General features: G+C 42.4%; 1 protein-coding gene across 3 annotated transcripts in view; it reads right to left on the bottom strand.

The window, feature by feature from the left end:
- Col4a3 (collagen type IV alpha 3 chain) overlaps window positions 1-19481 on the bottom strand; it is a 129099-nt gene that overhangs the window by 41576 nt on the left and 68042 nt on the right. For 2 of the 3 annotated variants that reach the window (XR_005488938.2, NM_001413988.1), the window contains exons 12-28: window positions 18526-18567; window positions 18283-18360; window positions 15765-15827; window positions 15193-15252; window positions 13868-13912; window positions 13178-13231; window positions 11497-11538; window positions 9650-9737; window positions 9316-9351; window positions 7598-7762; window positions 7025-7117; window positions 6581-6676; window positions 5478-5548; window positions 4146-4328; window positions 2855-3023; window positions 978-1070; window positions 273-374 (exon numbers count right to left, since the gene is read on the bottom strand). Coding sequence is in view for 2 of the 3 variants with exons in the window: in NM_001413988.1 (NP_001400917.1) it covers window positions 273-374; window positions 978-1070; window positions 2855-3023; window positions 4146-4328; window positions 5478-5548; window positions 6581-6676; window positions 7025-7117; window positions 7598-7762; window positions 9316-9351; window positions 9650-9737; window positions 11497-11538; window positions 13178-13231; window positions 13868-13912; window positions 15193-15252; window positions 15765-15827; window positions 18283-18360; window positions 18526-18567 (1480 nt within the window). In the remaining variant the exon portion in view is untranslated. Of the gene's footprint in view, window positions 1-272; window positions 375-977; window positions 1071-2850; window positions 3024-4145; window positions 4329-5477; window positions 5549-6580; window positions 6677-7024; window positions 7118-7597; window positions 7763-9315; window positions 9352-9649; window positions 9738-11496; window positions 11539-13177; window positions 13232-13867; window positions 13913-15192; window positions 15253-15764; window positions 15828-18282; window positions 18361-18525; window positions 18568-19481 lie in introns of those variants that run through there. The other variant, XM_039083897.2, reaches the window with a different exon arrangement.

Genomic DNA, 19481 nt, shown 5'->3' with positions numbered 1-19481 from the left:
CAAGTATCCTCTGACTTCCACAAACCCATCCCCGACGGCACACAAAACAAATGAGTTAAAATGTAAAAAGAAAAAAAGTATGATTGAGATATTGTCCCACGAATCAATAGGGATTCTGTCTTTTCGGCTGATATTGTCCTAAGACTTCTGAAGATTCACGGAGAGCATCATTTTGGCAGCCTATCATAGGTATTTCCTATTTTCTTCACTATTCATAATTATAGCTTTGAAACATCCACAGTGAACCTCATATTGCATGGTCTTTAATTTACCCTTAGGTCCTCTGGCCCCTGGGAATCCAACTTCTGGGATTCCTGGTTCACCATCAGGTCCAGGATGACCAGGATCACATGTTCCCACAGGTCCAGGCAAACCTTAAAAACACACACATACACGTGCACATCAGTGACTTTCCTTCATCTGTTTCCAAAAGAAATGTCTGTGTTCTCTGTGTCCTTCTGGCCTGTTCTGGAAATCATGAAATAATGTTAACCTTAGCTTTTCTCTCCATTCCTATGCAGTGGACCAGAGGTTAGGAGCTGCTATGGATTTTAAAGATATAACTTCGTTCTTCTGACCTCTATGCCTCCCTCGAAAGTACAGCATTACATTTCCAATCACTTTGGCAAAGAAATCAAGTTTCAAATGAAGTTACTGAGGTAAACACCCTGATTCATCAGGGGAGTCATTGCTTGTTCTCCTACCAGAAGGATCCCGTCATAGGGATCATTCTTCTCTCCAAGGGACTGTATCCGCTCTCTTTTGGAACTGTTAGATCAGGAGCACCAGGGGAGTGTGTGGACAACTTCCAAGGACAGCAGAAAACCCAGTGCCAGCTGGAGTTTCAGGGTGGTTCCCACTTGTACTCGTTTCTGGATCCAACAAATGTACTCTTTTCCTTACAATGGAAGTCATATTTTCTCAGGGGAGTAAGTGCCATCTGATGTCATAGACTATTTTCCAACTGGGGTACTCACCAGGTAGACCTCTGGGGCCAGCCTGACCAGGGGGCCCTGGAGGGCCTGGGGGACCTAGAACTGGTATTGATGCACTGGATTCTCCTTTAAGACCTTAAAAAGAAAACACGATTGTACGTTTGGGTTGAGCATTACCGTGTGTTTTCACAGCGGCAGGAAGTATTGTGAGGGAGTTATAAACACAGCCCAAGGAAAATGAAATCAATCCCTGTTTTTCTGGAATGCAAAAGTAGTTTGGGGTAACCAGTCTGCAGAGACGTTTCTAATTGGCCTGCAAATATTTATAAGCATCTGTTTATGCCTCGCAATAACTAGATGGCTGGTCGATTGAATCAAATATTGTTCCATAAATAGGCATGGAGTGGGTGAATAGTGGTAAGGTATTAGTTTTTTGGATAGTTGGTAACATGGAAAGCTAGTGTGGTCCATTGAACAAAACAGCAAATGTGACTCAGCAGACTGGGCCCGGGTTTGAAGTTTGTCCCTGATGTTTCCAAGTTTCACGAGTTTGGACACATTTCTCAACCTCTTTGAGAAGTTCCTTATCTGTCCCTGTGGAAATAACAATTACTTGGCAGACACATATTGAAGGCAATATTAACACAGTGGCCAGTATTAAACCATGTTTATGATTAATCATCTCACAGTCTTATGTCATATATTTATTTTTAAAAAACCCTTATTGTTCATGGTATGTGATGGGAAATTTGATAATGTATTTTATGATAATGAGCTCTCTCATTTAGATTCATATTTAGAGAGAAGTAAAGAAGGTTGAATGAAAGATTAAATGAAGTAAAACACACACACACACACACACACACACACACACACACACACACACACACGGGGCCAGACAGTAAATAATTTGGGTTCTGTAGTTATGATCTGTTACAACTACTTAACTCTGCCATTTGGAGCAGCCAGAGAGAGCACAGAGTGTGACTACATTCCAACAACCTCATGTATGGACACTTTAATTAGCAGTTCATAAATTTTAATGTGTAGCAGAATGTTGTTAAAGTTGTTTAAAACATGTTAAAAATTGTTAAAAATGTTGTCAACTGTTTGAAAACATTGGAACCATTCTTAACTTTTGGATCATATAAAATGCATTGACGGGTTAGGTCTGCACTTCTGTACAGCATGCTAAATCCCTGTATTAAAACAACAGCCTTTATAGTAGTGCATTGGAAGAACTAAAACAAGCAAGTATCATAAAATAAGCTTTACATACATGTGGGTAAAAGTAAGCATTCGACTGTCGACAGATATGAACACTACAGAACGGTACCCCAATCTTGGTATAATAGAGAGTGTGGTAGCCTGCTAACCATTGTTTAAAGTGACTGTGGGGATAAATGACCAGCGTTACTTGTTGAAAACTCTCCACAAGGAGGACCTATTTCTCCTGGACAGAGAATTACTTTCAGTCGTTGTAGGTCCCCAAAGTCACATGGACTTTAAAGCTATTATCAATGATTGTTCATAGAGCTTAGATATTTTCAAGTTTTGCTGATAACTTGGAGTCACATGGGCAAGGGAAGATACTTCTTTAGATCAAATTGTTAGCTTTGTGCCTCCCTCGAGTGTCTCGTCATAGAGTTCTATTCAACCCTTGGGATGGGTTCATTTTCTATGCTGCTATCAGTCAGAGAAACTGAGGATTATAGGAAGTTTCAGATGAGCTGCCTGTGATGGGAGAGATGGATTTTTTTGGGGGGGGGTCACATCTTTCTTGTCCTTTCAGTCTCTGGGAAGACATATTTGGCAGGAACACATTTGCACGTATGTTCATTAGCTCTGAAGGAGCTGTGTTGGCTGTAAGAACTGTACCCCACTTCACAGAACAGCAAGACTGGAAAAAACTAACCAACCGGCTTCTCCTGGTGGTCCCAGGGCTCCAGGGACTCCTTGGGCTCCCTTTGGACCTGGCTCTCCTTGGGGTCCATAGCCCGGTGGTCCAGCTGGTCCTGCAGGTCCTGGGGGTCCAGGGGATCCAGGAGCTCCTGGAGGTCCCTGGTCCCCTTTCCTTCCACTCAGAGCCTGTGTGACAACAGAAAGGTGTTTGGTGATGCCTCAGTCCAGTATCTTCTTAACACAATTAATATTAACTCAAACAGGGGGACTGGAGAGGATGCCTGGGAGCCCCTGACTTTATAGATGTACCAGGAAAAACTGTTTACCATATCTCCATGCAGAGGTGTTAGAGAGTCTGCAAACGAGTGTGTGTGTGTGTGTGTGTGTGTGTATGTGTGTGTGTGTGTGTGTGTGTGTGTATCTTCAACTTGCTTACCAAGTTTTCCCAAACTGTCCTAGGTGGGTCCCTTTCATTAGATAAATCTGATTAATATTTTAGAAAAGTGGAAAAGCTGGCATTTTGTAAATCCATTTGGACAAAACTTCTCACAGGCCCATCTGTGAGAAGCTTGGTTTGTCACTCTATGACATTTTCAGGAGGATGAGTGAGAAGTTCTATATGGCAAAAAAGAATAAAATTTGCATAAGCTGAAACGTCTTGAGCATTTTATGTTTTTATTTGACCATAGCCTTAAATATTGTATCTTTTATGCATTTACTAGAAGAATAGGAATGAGCCCAGAAGTGTTTTCTAAAAAATTTCCCTTGTTAGTCAAATTCTGTTCTTTCTTTTCCCCTTCCTCCTTTTCAGCCACATTCTTCTCTTATTTTTTTTTTTTTTGAGACAGGATCTCACATAGCCCATGTTGGCCTAGAGCTTCCCATGTAGCTGATAATGACCGTGCACTTCTGCTATCACAACCTTGGTGCTTGGATTATAGGCCTACACAGCCATGGCCAGTTTGTTCACTGCTGAGGATCAAATCCAGGGCTTCCTCTGTGCTGGAGGGATCCATACAGCACTCTGATTTTGGGGGGCTCTTTTCTGCAAACATACTTGATCTACATATTGAGATATGAGCTGTGAACCAGAGTCAGCGTAGACCCTCAACTGGGCTAAGCCACTAAAAGGAGCTTTTTTACTTCATCAAAATACTGTGGATGTTTGTTTGAGTTATTACTGTTATTTTGAAGATGCCTTGTATTGTCTAGATTGAAAAACTATGTATTGTAGGCAATCAGGTTATCTCCTAATTTCTGAGCATCTATGACAGGGTGGGAAACAGGAAAGAAATCTTAAATACAAACCGGTTCGCCCCTAGGTCCTCGTGGCCCTTTTGCTCCTGGACCTCCAGGACTTCCATCGAAGCCCTTTCTCCCTGGCAGGCCTCTGTGTCCAGGATCACCTGGATCGCCCACTTGTCCCCAGGGTAGAGGTGTGTCCCCTTTGTCCCCTTTAAGTCCTGGATGCCCTTGGTCGCCTGGGAATCCCTGTGGTGATACAAAAATGAGTCAGCCTGCTGTTTTGGTAGAACTGTCCTTGGTCAGCCTTAAAAACATTATCAATGAGACCTTTTTACTTTTTATAAACATAGATTTCCCCCTAAGTATATTTAATATTTATCTGTTGATAGACAGATACAGTTGTATGTTTATATAAAATATAAATATAAACTATATACATACTATTTACATGTTAGAAATTGCTTAGCTATTGTATGATGAGTGGACAGCTCAGTACCCATTCCACAGAGACTTCCCGCGTGCCCTCCTTAGTCTCTGAGTCTTTCTTCTGCTCTAGAGGTTAATACTAGAATGTGGATATCTCTTAGCATATATTACTTTGGTGGAGGGAACTGCGTTTTAAAACAGGGTCTCAAACTGTAGACCAGGCTGACATTGAAGACACAGAAATCCTAAATATTCCGTGCGAGGATTGCAGGCATAAGCCAAGCAACCTTAACTATTAGTGTAAACATTTTTGTCCCACAAATAGCATGTCAAACGTCTTATTTGTTTTTTTTAACTTCCCAAACTAAAAAAGAAGCAAGCTAGACAGTCAGAGTCAACACAGTATAAATAATAATAACTTCAGTGTGACATAGTAGGAGAAATTCTGCACGCCACACCATTATCATGATTCAGACTTGTTTGAGCATTGATAAATTCTTACATGCATCCCTTAGTTATTCACTATAATAATAGGGTTAATAGCGATTATATCTAATATAGTCTAATGACATATGATTAGTAATTTTAATATCTATATAGAGGTATAAACTACATACCATAAAATCAATCATATATTCAATGATATCAACCATAATTAGCATCGAAGCATCTTCACTGCTCCCCAGATTCCCTCAAATCCATCTGAGGTCAACCCCTGTTTCCTCAGCCAGTCTGGACAATGATCATATTTCTACCTCTGCCACATTAAAAATGTCATATGGATAAAGAAATGTACTAATTTGCTCATTTAGTCAACAAATACCCAGTGAAGCACCTTCTGATTTCTGAGTTACAGACCTACACTTTGCCGTGGACTACAGACTCAGGTGTGCTGTGGTCACATTTCCAGAGCCACACCCAACTCAGCTTTCCAACCTGAGGCTAAAGTTTATAACCATGAAATCTTACTGCAAATCCTGGGAGACCTGCATTTCCTGGGGACCCTGGGTTTCCCTTCACACCAGGCGCACCTCGTCCTCCTGCAAAGCAATTTATTATGAGCTACTGAATAGAGCCATGCAGCGTATGGGAAAATATATTTCCTTGTGAGGACAAAAAGACAATTTCCAGCCTAAAACATCCATGCAGCCAAAAGCTGTCAACTGGAACATTTAGATTCTGGCTTCCCAACCCTCCCATCCTTGTAATCTTATATATGCTCATTGAAAGAAAATTATACAGGCAATGAAAACTGTAAATCTACCTGCAGAAAGATATTTGCTCGATTCTGGTATACACTGTACATGTTTACATCCATAAACTTATAAGGCTCATGTAGATACTATTTTGGAACCATACAATATACATGCAGATAAATGTAGATGTATAGATTCAATTCAAAATCTCTTTGAATATTATCCGGCCAGACTGTGCATTGTGTTTTAGCTAACTGTTGCTCTTAGACTTCTAGGTTGCGTTTTCAACTTTCAGCCATTGCCATCAAGGCTAAGCAAGCTTCTTCAGGTCTTTAGCTCTCCAAATGCCACGCCTTTTCTCTCTCAGAGACAGAAAGCTAACACGGCTGATGATGTGTTTCCCCTTCAAAAAGTTGATTTAGCACCTAATGTCAAATAAAACGACCTGATCTTTTAAATAAGAGTCCTTCTCATGAGAAAGGACTTACAATATGGAGGAGTACAATAGGCTAGAAGGGAGCGCCCGGCAGGCTCCTCAGTGTGCTCTAGAATACTCTATAGGTCACATGTACACGACTGTCTCAGAAGAGGGGCTGGGAAGAGCCATGTGTTTGGCAAGGTAGTGTCCTTGTTTTATCTGCAAGTCCTTCTAGGACTCTCTTTACAAGTCCCAGGTGGACTTGCAAGAATTCAGCTGCCCAAAGGAAACAATAGCAGTCTTAGGAGATTTTGGCCAACTTCATGGTAGCATAGGGCCTTCAGAACTCGTTCTTTAAATTCATTATGACATCTAGGCATCCTAATACCCTCTTAAATGTCTCAGTACATTTATTTTCTGTCCATGCAATGTTACATTTTCACGCAAGTTGTCCGTACCTGGGATTCCTTTGACACCATCTAATCCTGGAACTCCTGGGACTCCTGGGGGCCCTGGGATGCAGTGACACTCAGTACAAGGTTGGCCTGGTTCTCCTGCAGCGGGACAGGACATGTGTTGCTTGCCACACAGAGTGGTCAGAAAGGACAGGTCCTCTCTACCTACCAGCCATTATGTACATAGTTTCCTTGTTGTTATTGTGAAACTAATCTCTGTTTGCCTCAGTACGACGCTGTCTTGTTGAGAGAGAAAAGTCCAAGCATTTACTGTCTCAGTTTTTCCCTAGGCAAGTTGGATAGGCTGTCACTTTAGGCTTGGCCAGCAATTCATTGCATGTTAAATGGGCTACCACTTGACAGATAAGTGAATACTTCTAGGTAATTTGTTTGGAAAAGAAGTCATTTTTTTGATTGAGGGGGAAAAAAATCAGAAAAGGCTTTTACCTTTGGGTCCATCGACTCCTGGAACTCCTGGAGGTCCTATATCGCCTGGTGCTCCATGGTCACCAGGTGGACCTGGCTGAAAAACAGTGTCACCTAGGAAAAGACACCATCAGAGATCAGTTTTTTGGGGGGCGGGGGGTTGGGAGGAGATTTGGGGAAGTAGCTCAGTGGTTAGAGTGTATGTCTGATACATGAGGTCCTGGATTCAGTTATCAACAGTGAAAAAATACAAAGCCAACGAACAGAAAAACCCAACACTACCCCCGCAACACACATACAGACACACTCCATTAATTTTTATTTGCGTTTTTTCAAAAAGCCAATTTTAAACATGCATATGATTTTACACGCATCTGCTCCATTCTTCTGGTGGGAGATGAGCCTTTAGAAGTTTATCCACACCTGAGAAGACACATGCTGACCAGCTCTTACAAAAATGTATTGTTGTTTTCTGTTCTACTTCCTAAGATTATTCTACGGGCCTGTGCTCCCGTGCCCGAGGTTACATGGGCTCGATGTAGTTCTTTGAGGGGCTATCATAGAAACACAAATAGACCCATTTTATATCTTTACCTGGACGTCCTGGAGGTCCTGGTGGGCCTGGTGGACCTGGTGATCCAGGACATCCCAGGGATCCAGGAGGGCCCACGGTGTCTATCCCAGGGGGTCCCCTCTCCCCTTTACTCCCTTTCAAGCCTGGCCATCCGACAGGTCCTCTGAGGCCAGGCCTTGACGGTCCTTGGAAGAAAGTCATTTGTTAATTTTTCTTCTGATGAATACGTTTATTTTTTTTTAGTTCAAAATAGAATGATTAATTCTTATTTACAGGACTTGTGCAGTTGGAAACTATGCAAAGCATGTAAAACAAACAAACCAAAAAAGAGAATACCCTTCCTTTCTCAGCCTTGTTACATTGTATTATGAGAGAGTGTGAAAACGTTCTGACAGGATGACTCATGTGATTTATTACAAGGAGTGAAGACTGAGTCTGGGATGTGCTGTAGGCTTTATGTTCAAGGACTTGTGAGGAGTTCTTGCATGGGTGCTATTTGGTAGATTTACTATTTCAATTAGAGACTAGAGGATGCTTAATTTTGGCACTCCCAAATGAGAAAGAACAAGTTGTAATTCAGACGTATTCCCACCATGAAAGGATGGGAAAGGCAGGTGTATCTGCGGGCACATGCTGAGTTAGATGGCACAGACCCAACCCTAGGTCAGCGATGTTTCGATTTTGAACATCTGCCTCATAAACAACCAACTGTTACAAGGAGAGTTCTCACCACCATAACAGCTGAGAAGCCAGCTGGGATTGTTAGTGGGGCCTACAGCCAAACCCTTCTGACGGCTGGCTGCTTCAGAACTTTGTGACTTTCTCTTCACTGCCTTCTTAAAGGGGGCTATGCTTTCCTTAGGGGCCTGGAATGGAGAAGGAAGTCTTGAATCTTCATCCAGATGTCTAAAAAGTACTCTGTTGCTCACTCCAGCTTTGGGTGATACCTACTGTTAAAGTGTATACGTGAGTCTATACACGTGTGTGTGTGTACCAGATATATACAGGCACAAGACTTGTTGATTTTAGTATCTATTAGATTTTCTTCCTTTAAAAAGAACTTGGCACAGTCACTGGGGATGGGTCTTTAAGAACCCGCATCTAATGCTATTTTTTAATCTCCTGGAAAGTGAACATTAAAATGGCTCAGAGATGAAAATATAAAACTTTACAGAAATAGTGCCAGCAATGGTGGCACACACCTTTGATCCCAGCACGCAGGAGGCAGAGGCAGGTGGATCTCCTGAGTTCTGGGCCAGCCTGGTCTACAGAGTGAGTTCCAAGACAGCCAGGACTACACAGGGAAACGCTTTCTTGAAAAATCAAACCAAACCAAATGAAACACAACAGCAACAACAACAACAGCAGCAGCAGCAGCAGCAGCAGCTTTACAGAAAAAGTATAATTTAGGTATCTTTGTAGGCCTTGTATTATATAGTGAAAACGATTGTTTTCAACCAGTCTACTTGCTGTGACATCAGTGTTCTGTATCTTTGTGCCACCTTTGAGGACCAGGGCTCCAGCTCATCCCCCAAGATCATATGCTTACACTTAAAACCATCGAGAGTCACTTTATCAGTTTGTTTCAATGCCTGAAACTTTTCCAACATAGGCCACATAGGCCACAAAGATAAAAAGCAAGAAGCTAGAAACTCTTTTTAGTGTCAATAAATGAAAACATTTCTTTTATAAGTAATATGAACTTACAAGAACAGTATTCAAAGAAACAGAGACATACCAGGACTTCCAGGAACTCCAGGGGGACCACTGGGACCTGGGAATATACCACGTCAGTTAATTGCTTGCAAAATTATAGGTGTCCCCCTGCCCACTTTTGAATTCGATGTCATTTTAGTTGCCATTGAATTTTCTTTTTTTTTTTTTTAGGTGGTATACCACTTACAAAATTCTCATGTAAAACACAAAAATTGGAAACAAAAAATATCTCCACTGATGTAAAGGAGGACTTCCTCTTCCTCCCTTACCCAGAAACTGCCATAGTTCTGTGAACGCTCTCTCACCACCCTGAAAGAACCGTGGTGCTAAAGGCTTAAGGAAGAAATGTATCTTACCCCGTGGGCCACGGACTCCTTTGGGCCCAGGCGGGCCTGGCATTCCTTTATCTCCCTTTTGCAGATGTGCATCATAACATTCTTCTGTCTTAAAGGAGAAGCAGAGAATGAATAGGAAGCAGAGCTATGGCTGGGACCGAGTCCTTTACTTCAGTCTTTTTATTTTGGCCTAAAAGAGAATTTCTTCATTTACCTGAGTTCAAAGGCTTTTATAGTAGCAGGTAGCCCGTAGTCATGCCCATACAAGTGAATAGATGAATAGACCAAGATGACCTTTCTGATACTACCATGTATTTTATGAGCTTTCAGCTAGAAACTATATTTAATTTAATTACATTGTTTTTTTTTTTCTGGATGAGACTCAAAATCAGGGCCTTATGTCCAAGCACTGGTCCACCGAGCTATGTTCTTAGCCCTAGAAGTACATTTTAAAAATGATGTGACTAAACTGGCCTATTTTTTTTTTAAATTTGTTGACTTAGAAACAAAGTATAAAGAACCTTTACTCAAACCTCATTCATTAAATCTACAACATTATCAGTAACAAGGCCATAGTGATGATCATAAATTCTACAATGTCATACGTGCACCCATGGGGTATTTGACTCTGCTATAATTTATGATGTCGCAGAAGAAAGCAGCCCATCAAAATTTCCTAGCAGTTCCACAAAAGCTTTTTTGGGTTGACTTTCCTCTGAAACATTAAGATACAGATTTCTGGGACTCACCTTCATTCGCTTATGTAGAGTGATGTTATGTAGCTTGGGGAGGGGGTCTGAGAACTGCATTAAAAAGACTAATCTTATGTATATGAGTTGTTGCATATATTGTATGTGCACCACTTAGAGGTCAGAAGAGGACACTGGATCCCTCAGAACTGGAGTCACCAATGACAAACCCAGGTTCTTTGCAAGGACAAGTGCTCATAGCTGCTAAGCCATTTTCACAGCAGCTCACTTACTGATTGTGTGTGTGTGTGTGTGTGTGTGTGCATGCACATTCCCAAAGTGGCCAGAGGTTCAGAACCCCTGCCACTGGGGTCGCAAATGATTATGTGTCACCCAGTGTGGGTGCTAGGAACTGAACTCGGGTTTCCTGAATGAACAGTTGACACTCATAAACTCTGAACCATCTCTCTAGCCTTGAGAACTACACTCTTCACAACATGTACCCCATGGCCTCCTAGGCCATTTTTACAGCTTGTACAACCAGACGCAGAAACTCTGCTCGGCACATTGGCTATGAGACCAATTGCTTTGGAGAAATGAGCAGATGTCAGGCCTGAGAGCTGGCAGCCTCTCTCATTCTTTTGAGGAGGCCTGCGGGGTCATCAGATTCTTATCTGTGTTAGGCCGGGCAGTGCTCCTTGCGCGTGGCACTTGGGCTGTAGGGACTGGTTCTTGATGACCTGCATCAGGTCTGAGCGTCGGCTGCCTGCTGTTAAAAGTGGGTCATGCCAAAAGGACCGGGCTCTTTAATTCCATAGTGCCCTAGCTGTCTTCAGTCGCAGCCATTTTATTCCACACTGAGAATACTGTGTCAGCTTGGGCAAACTGACTCTAGGCCATGTTTTATTTTGTTTTGTTTTCCTTTTTGTTTTGTTTGCTTATTTTTCTTGTTCACAGTTCGAGATGGGCTGTATTAGTGCATTTTAAGGACCAAACATAATCAAATATTTATGCATCGTCAAATAGGTAAATAATGACCGCAACTAATTTTTGCCTTGCCAAAACGTAACTGTAAACGCTCTCATATTCATCATAACATTAATGAGATATCGTGATTTAAAATTTGCTCAGTACTTGGAAGAACTTAACTCTGACATTGTTATCTCTAGTTACACTTACTGGACCAGGAAATCCTGGGGGGCCAATGTCTCCTTTCCATCCCTAAATAGAAAGATAGTTACAGGTGAGTATGCAAGCCCAGAGTAGCATAGTTAATAAACAAAATGCAATGTAAGTTACTAGTCGAGGTAGTATCCTTTTGGTATAATATGCAAGCCAGATTACAGGGTTTGTAATTGCCTTGAACTCAACTTCCTGGAGATCCTTTATCTATGAGGAGTTTTGTCTGACAAGGCTGGGAAGTAGTGAATGTTAGCTTGCCTGTTCTCTAGCTCTCCTTTAAACCTCCGCCATATGGTCACGTGCCTCGCACAGCCACATTGTCACACAGATTGTAGTTGTGGGATAACCAGGTCAGTTAAAGACCAGTGTACCCAACCTCCTTTGTTTCAAAAGGGCAATCCAAAATTCTCCCAGGAATATTATTAAAAGACAAACTTTGAACCTGAATGTACATCTTGGCATATGTAAATTATCTGTGAACACCTCCAGCAACAGAAGCAAGTGGTATGGAACTATACAACTAGTCGGTTGTGACCTTTTAGAGACACATGACCCAGATGAGGTTCCTGGGTCCAGGCTGAGGTCCTTGGCCTCAGATGACCAGATGGATTCCTGCTATAGTGAACCTTTTCTCATAACTTCCTCATAGGGAGTGATACTTCACCAGAGAGTCCTGAGCCAGCCAGCCTCAGCTTCAATGAACAGCTAATTGTTTTCTTATTATTGTTTAGCTTCCCAGCATTTAAAAAATGTAATATTTAAAAAGATTACAAGGGTCTGTCACTTCTTTTCAGACTACTACTATCAATTATCAAGCAAGTAAGTTTACATTACTCCATGGAGAAATCTTTGTTTGACACAGGAGTGAAGAGGCTTGCTTTACAGGTGCACAGACATCACCCTGATAGCCAGCACTGTTAGAGGCAGAGGAAAAGACCCAAGAGGAGGAGTGTTTTTCCACAGGACTGTCAGAATGCTTGGGCCCTGTCAATAATTCTTACTTCCTATATTTATTGAGTCATCACCGGAAACTGAGAACATCTCATTTGACAATCCTCTTAGATTTCCCCACCAATAAGTCATAGCTTTTAATCTCAATACTTGGTTAACAAAAACATGATAATATATTTTTTTAAAGCAATACATATGGGCAGGCGAGATGGCTCAGTGGGTAAAAGGTGCTTGTCACCAAGCCTGATTATCCAAGTTTGAGTCCTCAAACCCACGTGGTGTGGAAGTTGTCCTCTGACCTCCGCAAGTAGGCTCTGTTTCATGTGCCTTTCCACAATATATAAACAAAAGTGAGATGAAAAGCGTTATACACAACAACAAAATCTACAGGAAACTGAAATTTCCTGGTTAAGACAGGAATGGATCAGACAGCCTGGAAGGGATCGGTAAGGAAGGAGGAACACCCACAAAAGCCTGGTGTGTGATAGGCACCCCATAAGAAGAAGAAGACGGCCTTCTCGTCTGTGAAGTGGGACTCGCGCCCATTTTCCAGGAGCAACTTTGGGATCAGGTAGGAATATCTGAGGGCATTCAGCTTAGTGATGCCAACAGTTTTCATTGTATGCTCAAACCTCAGGAGACAGACTTGGAGATTTTACTTTTACTCAATGTCAACTAGCGTAGGCATTGGCCAACCTGTTGGAAAAAGCTAAAGATGGGATATTACCTTAATGCCGGCTTCACCCCTCAACCCAGGAAAGCCTCTGGTTCCCTTGGCTCCCTGCAGAAAAAGATAAAAGGACAGCAGATCTAAAGACATGAGGCGATTGTGTTTGTGTCGAAGCACGTGCAGTCGGAACTTATTTAACTCTTAAATATTTAAAAGTTATTTTCAAAATCAACATGTAACAGCTGTGTATCTGGTATACAATGGATGTTTCCAGATCGCACTGGTTGTGATAGATATAATCACATTGTATCTACGAGGCTGCGTGCTTGGTGTACTGAGCAGGGCGGGAAACTAGCATATACCCACCCCCGGTTTCATTACGGTGTTAAAAACCCCCTTAGCTATTTTTTTAAGTAGGCAATACACCAGTGCCGATTATAGTTCCCTTACTGTGAGACGGTGCCTGGGAGTAAATTTAAAGTACTCACAGACTAACCACTTCCTGTCCTTCCAACTAACCACCCCCCTCAGCCGCAGGCACCCACACTGTCTCGGAGAGAACAGCTTCTATGCTCACCGCGTCTGATCGAGCAGTACTTGCTGTTTTAAGCGTGCTCAGTTGATCTTTCCACAGTGGGGCTGCCGAACCCAATGTAGTCTTTAAAAGCTGAAACTGCCTGAGGACCCTTAGCTAACCTTCATCGGCTATCGCTGCTTCTTCCACGATTATCAACAGGCATGTCCTACCTCAGTGCCAGGGAAGCCGGGAGCACCGTCTTTTCCAGGTTTTCCCTAAATCAAAAACACTAACGTTAATAAACGGGTTAACTTTAGTAAACAGAAAACATCCATGCTATAGTCTCCTTTTAACACGGGACAAGAAAGCTTCAGGGAGCTTCCTCACTGACTGTTGGATTTTATAAAGTAAGACTCCTAGTCACTGAACAGCAATGGGCATCTTGTACCAGGGAAGGTAGAAGGTGGAAGGCGGGCAGGATCAGTGGTTAGAGTCAAAATGAGGGAGAGAAGTTAAGCTTTGAGTTCATGTCCATCGTGGAAAGGGAACCAGGGAAGCACCAAGCAGAGAGGTAAATAAGTTAGAAAGAAGAGAATGTTTACAACATGTTGCTTTGAAATGCACTTTCTTAAATCCTAGTGAATATTAAAATACATAAGTATCTAAAGCATATTGCGGTTTCTCGGCAGATGTGGTCTTAATGAAATCCTATGCTATGGACCCTTTCTGATAGGAGTAAAAGTCCGGCAAGCTGAATTGTTTTTCCTCGAATACCCCCACTCCAGTTTCTCCTCCTGAACGTTTGCTTTTTAGAGTTTCTACATGCTATGTCTGTTTAAATCTTCTCAGATGGGGCTGAGTGGGGGAACTGGGCCCCGCTGCTTCTGTGTTCTCAGCATCCCACTTAGAGACACACTATCCCCTGTTGTTCTGTCTTCAATCTGGTTGGTTCTGATGAGCTGTCACTCACAGGAGATCACTGACTAGCCAATCAAAGACCTTTCTGCTGTGGCCATAGCTGTTGTTCCAGAGTGAGACAAAAGAGCAAGCTAGGTCAATCTGATCTTGAATCTCTGCGTGCGCGCGCCCGTGCATGTGCGTGCGTGTGTGAGTGCGTGCGTGTGTGCGTGCGTGCGTGTGTGTGTGTGTGTGTGTGCGCACGCGTGCGTGCGTGCCTGCCTACATGTGTGCACACACACATGCACATGGCTGTAGTTTTTTTTTCTTCGATGTCATTAGCCTGAAGTTGTCTGGGGTGCTATCTCATTCTTCCCGCCTTTCCCTGATGCTCATCCTTTGCTGGACAGAATAGGGTTGGTGCCCAGAGAAGAGCAGAGGTGAGCTGGAGAGATTCCTGCTCCAACTCTCAGCTTCTGAAGTCCCTGATGCTTGTTTTAGTTTTTCCAGATAAAAAATAAATCGCACCAAAATTTAAATACATTAAAACAAACAAACAAACAAGCAACCCAGCTAGTTGAAGCATCTTACTCTGTAACCCAAAGAGTCCAAGCTCTGCCTCTCCTGGATTGCACATGCTCCTGAATTAACACCTTACCCGAGGACCAGGCTCTCCAGGAGCACCCTTTTCTGATCCATAGGAGTCTCCAGGTGGTCCCTGTACGATTAGAGTTATGAAATGCTTTAGAAATGACTGTTTTTTAAACTGATTAAAATAATTTGTTTCTCCTACTGGCCATATTTAAAACTGAATAATGTAAAAGACAAATTATTCTAAGAATTAGCTTTAAATAGATATTCAAAAGCTGCTGGTATTGGCAGGTCACACATATAAAATAGTGCAGAGATTTCATCTAGAGATGGCCGCGAAATACTTCTAGAACATTCCTGGGCTTTGCGTTTTAGTGAACATCAATATTTAAAGGTTGAACACTCATCAAAATATTGAAGGTTGACCTAACTGAACTGGGTGTGTTATTGATAAACAATGAGGTATAAAGGTGGTAGGGGGCATGGTCAGAGGGGCAGCAGGAGTAGGGAGGGAAGTCTGGGTGGATATAATGGAGACAAAATGTATCAGTGCATACAATTGTCAAAGGATAAAAATATCCCTAACAATATGAACTAAGCTTTATGTGTCATAGGAACAAAAGGACTGAAAAGACCTACCGAGGGTCCAGGAGGTCCAGGTTCACCCCTCTCTCCCTCATCGCCTTTCTGTCCCTGAAAGTCCTGTCATAAATACAGTTCAAGGTCATTATCACAAACCAACTGAATAAGATGAGACCAGTCGCACTTAGAAATACCTTCTGTCCAGTAAAATGAGTCCTGAAAACCAGCACTGGTCTCATGACAACAGCCCAGTGGTTTTTCTTGTTCTCATGATTCACAGTTAATGCATGAACTCACAGTAATACTGTTGTAACCTTTAAAAGAAATATCCTTTGTGTTTCCCCATAGGAATATACTTGTCAGTTACTGTTACATCTGCCAACCAATAAAGGTCTAAGGTCAGTGTCCGCAACCCTGCCCCTAATCATCCACTAGAGTAAATTGAAGTGGACAGCACAAGAAAACCAAACATCATATGGTATTTCGTAGAGCCCAGACTTCTACACTCTTTAAGGTCAGAGTGTAGTTATGATTAGTTTTGATTTTCAAACATTTTGTAACCTTTGGGGAAGCTGTGTTATGTCCTTAATTAAAATGATTTTTTGTGCTTGTGAGGTAACTCTGGAGAGGACCCGAGCCCTGGATCCAATCCTTGGCACCAGCAGTCCCATCCCAAAGATCAGACAAGTATTCTGTCAATGTGTCATCAACCCTTAAACAACAGTATTAGTCTGAGAATTAACCTTAAACCCACCCATCTCTGTAATGAAGAAGGTCAAGAATATTCAAATAATCCACTTGGTAGCCTGTTTCCTGCCTGCAAGCGCAGGGTTGCACTGGGTGCTTTTCTGTGTACTTTCTGTTCTGCCATTGGTGCCAAGGGTGCACAAGGTGATGTCGAAAGAACTTCACTGAGTATTTGAAGCACTCCAAAAGCAGCTTCTTTTTTTTTTCTTTTCTTTTTTTCTAGAGCTGGGACCGAACCCAGGGCCTTGTGCTTGCTAGGCAAGCGCTCTACCACTGAGCTAAATCCTGAACCCCCAAAGGCGGCTTCTTAATCTACGCATTTTGGGGAGCAGGGAAGAAGTTTGATCCCCTGGGAAAGGAACTGTTATGAGAATTGGATCTCTGTACCTCTGTGCATGCTTTTAACAATAAAGTGTGGGCTGAGAATGCAAAAAAAAAAAAGTGTCCTTTGGATCAAATTACATTATTATATTTATTTACCTACCGAACCAGCTTTCTATTATAGAACATTCATTTCTAGTATAGAAATTTCTAGTATAGACACATTCATGCCTAAAAATTAAAATTGCCTTGATTGGAATAACACCTTCCTGTTCAGGCACCCTCATGATGAATTGACACAGGCTTATGTGAGCCACTGTCCCATTTAGTTGGTCACCTCCCACCTCCCCCAGTATCTGTATTCTTTTGAGGACCCTAGTTTTTCCAGCTTATTTTTCCCAGGTCAAATATTTAATATATAAATTTTTGTAAACATGAAAATGTATTCAATTCTTTTTAGACAATGATGCTTTAGATCTCACTGATTTACTTTTTGCTAATGGTCTCTGAAGAATTCACTTATTTTCCTCAGGCCATTTTCCCAGTCTTCGATGTGATTTTTTTTCCATATTATATTCCACCGTGCTTTCTCTGAACTCCACTGAGTTTTGTTTTGGTCATTTAGACTATGTGCAGGTGGACAGTGGTTGTAGGGCTTCTTCTTAGAATAAAGATAGTATTCTAAGGTTTTCAGAGGTAACGGTTGTCCAACTCACTGAACATTGAAAAGCCACCGAGTTGATCATAAATGAGAGAGTATTATGGTTTGTATATTATGCTACAAAAATTGTTAAAGGCTAGTTATAATTAAAACCCATGGGGTATACTTTTGAAAGAGCATATTTTATATTTAAATCATGTTGCAGCTAAATTATCATCTGAAGTAATTAAGTATAATTCTCTGTTAATTTGATACTATTTGAATTCTTTATTTCCCCTCCCAGACTTTCCAAGTGCAGGCTAATGGCTGAATTGGTGTGTGGCACTGTGTATTCATTTCCCAAGTGCTCAGCAACTCCATATCCTGGTCCTCTTGGCCATCTTGCTATAGAAACAAAATGCAGTTCATGTCAAAAATGACATGGAGTAGTGGTCTTGGTGAAGACTGTGTGTCCTTGAGGCTACAGTGGCCATGCCAAGGGTCCCATTAGATTGCAGTGCTCTTCTACTCTGTCGATAGGCCATTGCCATCCTATTGGGTCAAAGCCACACATTCCACACAAGGGACAATGAGAGGGAACAGGAGAGAAGAGTGGTGAATGACATCAGGCCTGTGCCTTGTAGCCACCAGTCTTGGCTTCCTCATTTAAGCTTTCTATCCTCCCTTCACCCCAAAGGAAGTGGGAGGAATCAATCTACATGGTTTAATCCTTCTCCCAGCCAGGAGTGGGAAACAGGGATCAAGAAGGCTCATGATGGAGCTTGTAAAAGAAAAGAAAGGATCAGCAAGATGTCTTTCCCAGAAACAAAGGCACAGACAGCCAGAATCCCAGAGCTACAGACTTACCGATTTTCTGTATGGGTGTCGGAGTGTAAAAATCACTGGTCCTGGCAGCCCAGGAGGTCCTGTTAATCCTTTCACACCCTAAAGACAAGCCCAGTAGAGAATGAGAGGTCCCCAGTAGCAGCCCCAGCCTCATCAGCACATCAGCCCCTCCCCCTCAAAGGTCTGTTTTCTCTTCTGCCTCACACACAGCAGACCAAATGCATTGTGGGGGAGGCTCGCACCTTCTGGCCCACTAGAACATACCTTTTCTCCTTCTTGTCCTATCGTGCTATCGCCCATGCGACCCTGTTAGAAAACATGAGATGCCATTGTTAGGTCTCAGGAAGTCCCTATGTCTAAAAATGAGTTCAAGCTGGACTACAGAAGCCAACATCCCTCAGGTAGCCGAGAATGTCCCCCAAAGGAGTCACTTCCCCAGCAGGGACATGTGGCTTCATTGACATGCAGCCCTGGTTTCATATCAGCCATGCCTCAGGCTCCCTCAGTCCCTCCTCATAAGTACTTGCTATTTCAAAGTCCTACAATAGCTCTGGCCCTTCTCACCTCCCCAGACTTCCCTCCTCCCAAATGCCTGTTCTTTCTATAAAGACAAAGTGTCCTGTGCCCCTCCCTCCTCCCTCTATCCCTCCCTCCTATCTCCCTCCCTTGTAAAAGAAAGAAAGGATCAGGAAGATGTCTTTCCCAGAAACAAAGGCACAACCACAATCACAGAGCTATAGACTTACCGATTTTTTGTGTCCCCACTTAATCTCCTTCCTTCCCCCCTTTCCTCCCTCCCTCCCTCCCTCCCTCCCTCCCTCTCTCCCTCCCTCAGACCCTTCCATCTATCTCCTGCTGTCTTACTGTATCCATAATCTCTCCAGAGCTCTCTAGCCTGCAGTCCTTTTTCCTCCACTCTGGATTATTTCAGACGCCTCTGGATAAATTTTCTCTGTTATGCAGAATAAATATGCCCCCTAATAATGGAGCAGCCTTGTTGGCAATTTCTTTACTGCACCCCTTTATATATATAGCCACTATGTTTAAAAATAAATATGAATAACTGAAGCTCACTAAAATTCTAGTCCTTGTAAGGGAAGACTTACAGTTTCATCTTAGTTTTGAAATTATGAAGTTATGCTGCTATTTTTACACACTAGCAATGTGTTTCTGTTAAATGTGGTGGTTTCAAGATACAGGAAACAGAAGACTCACTGAGG

The sequence above is a fragment of the Rattus norvegicus genome, chromosome 9 (assembly GCF_036323735.1).
Source record: "Rattus norvegicus strain BN/NHsdMcwi chromosome 9, GRCr8, whole genome shotgun sequence".
In the NCBI taxonomy this organism is placed as follows: Eukaryota; Metazoa; Chordata; class Mammalia; order Rodentia; family Muridae; genus Rattus; species Rattus norvegicus.
This window is presented reverse-complemented; position numbering and strand designations above follow the sequence as displayed.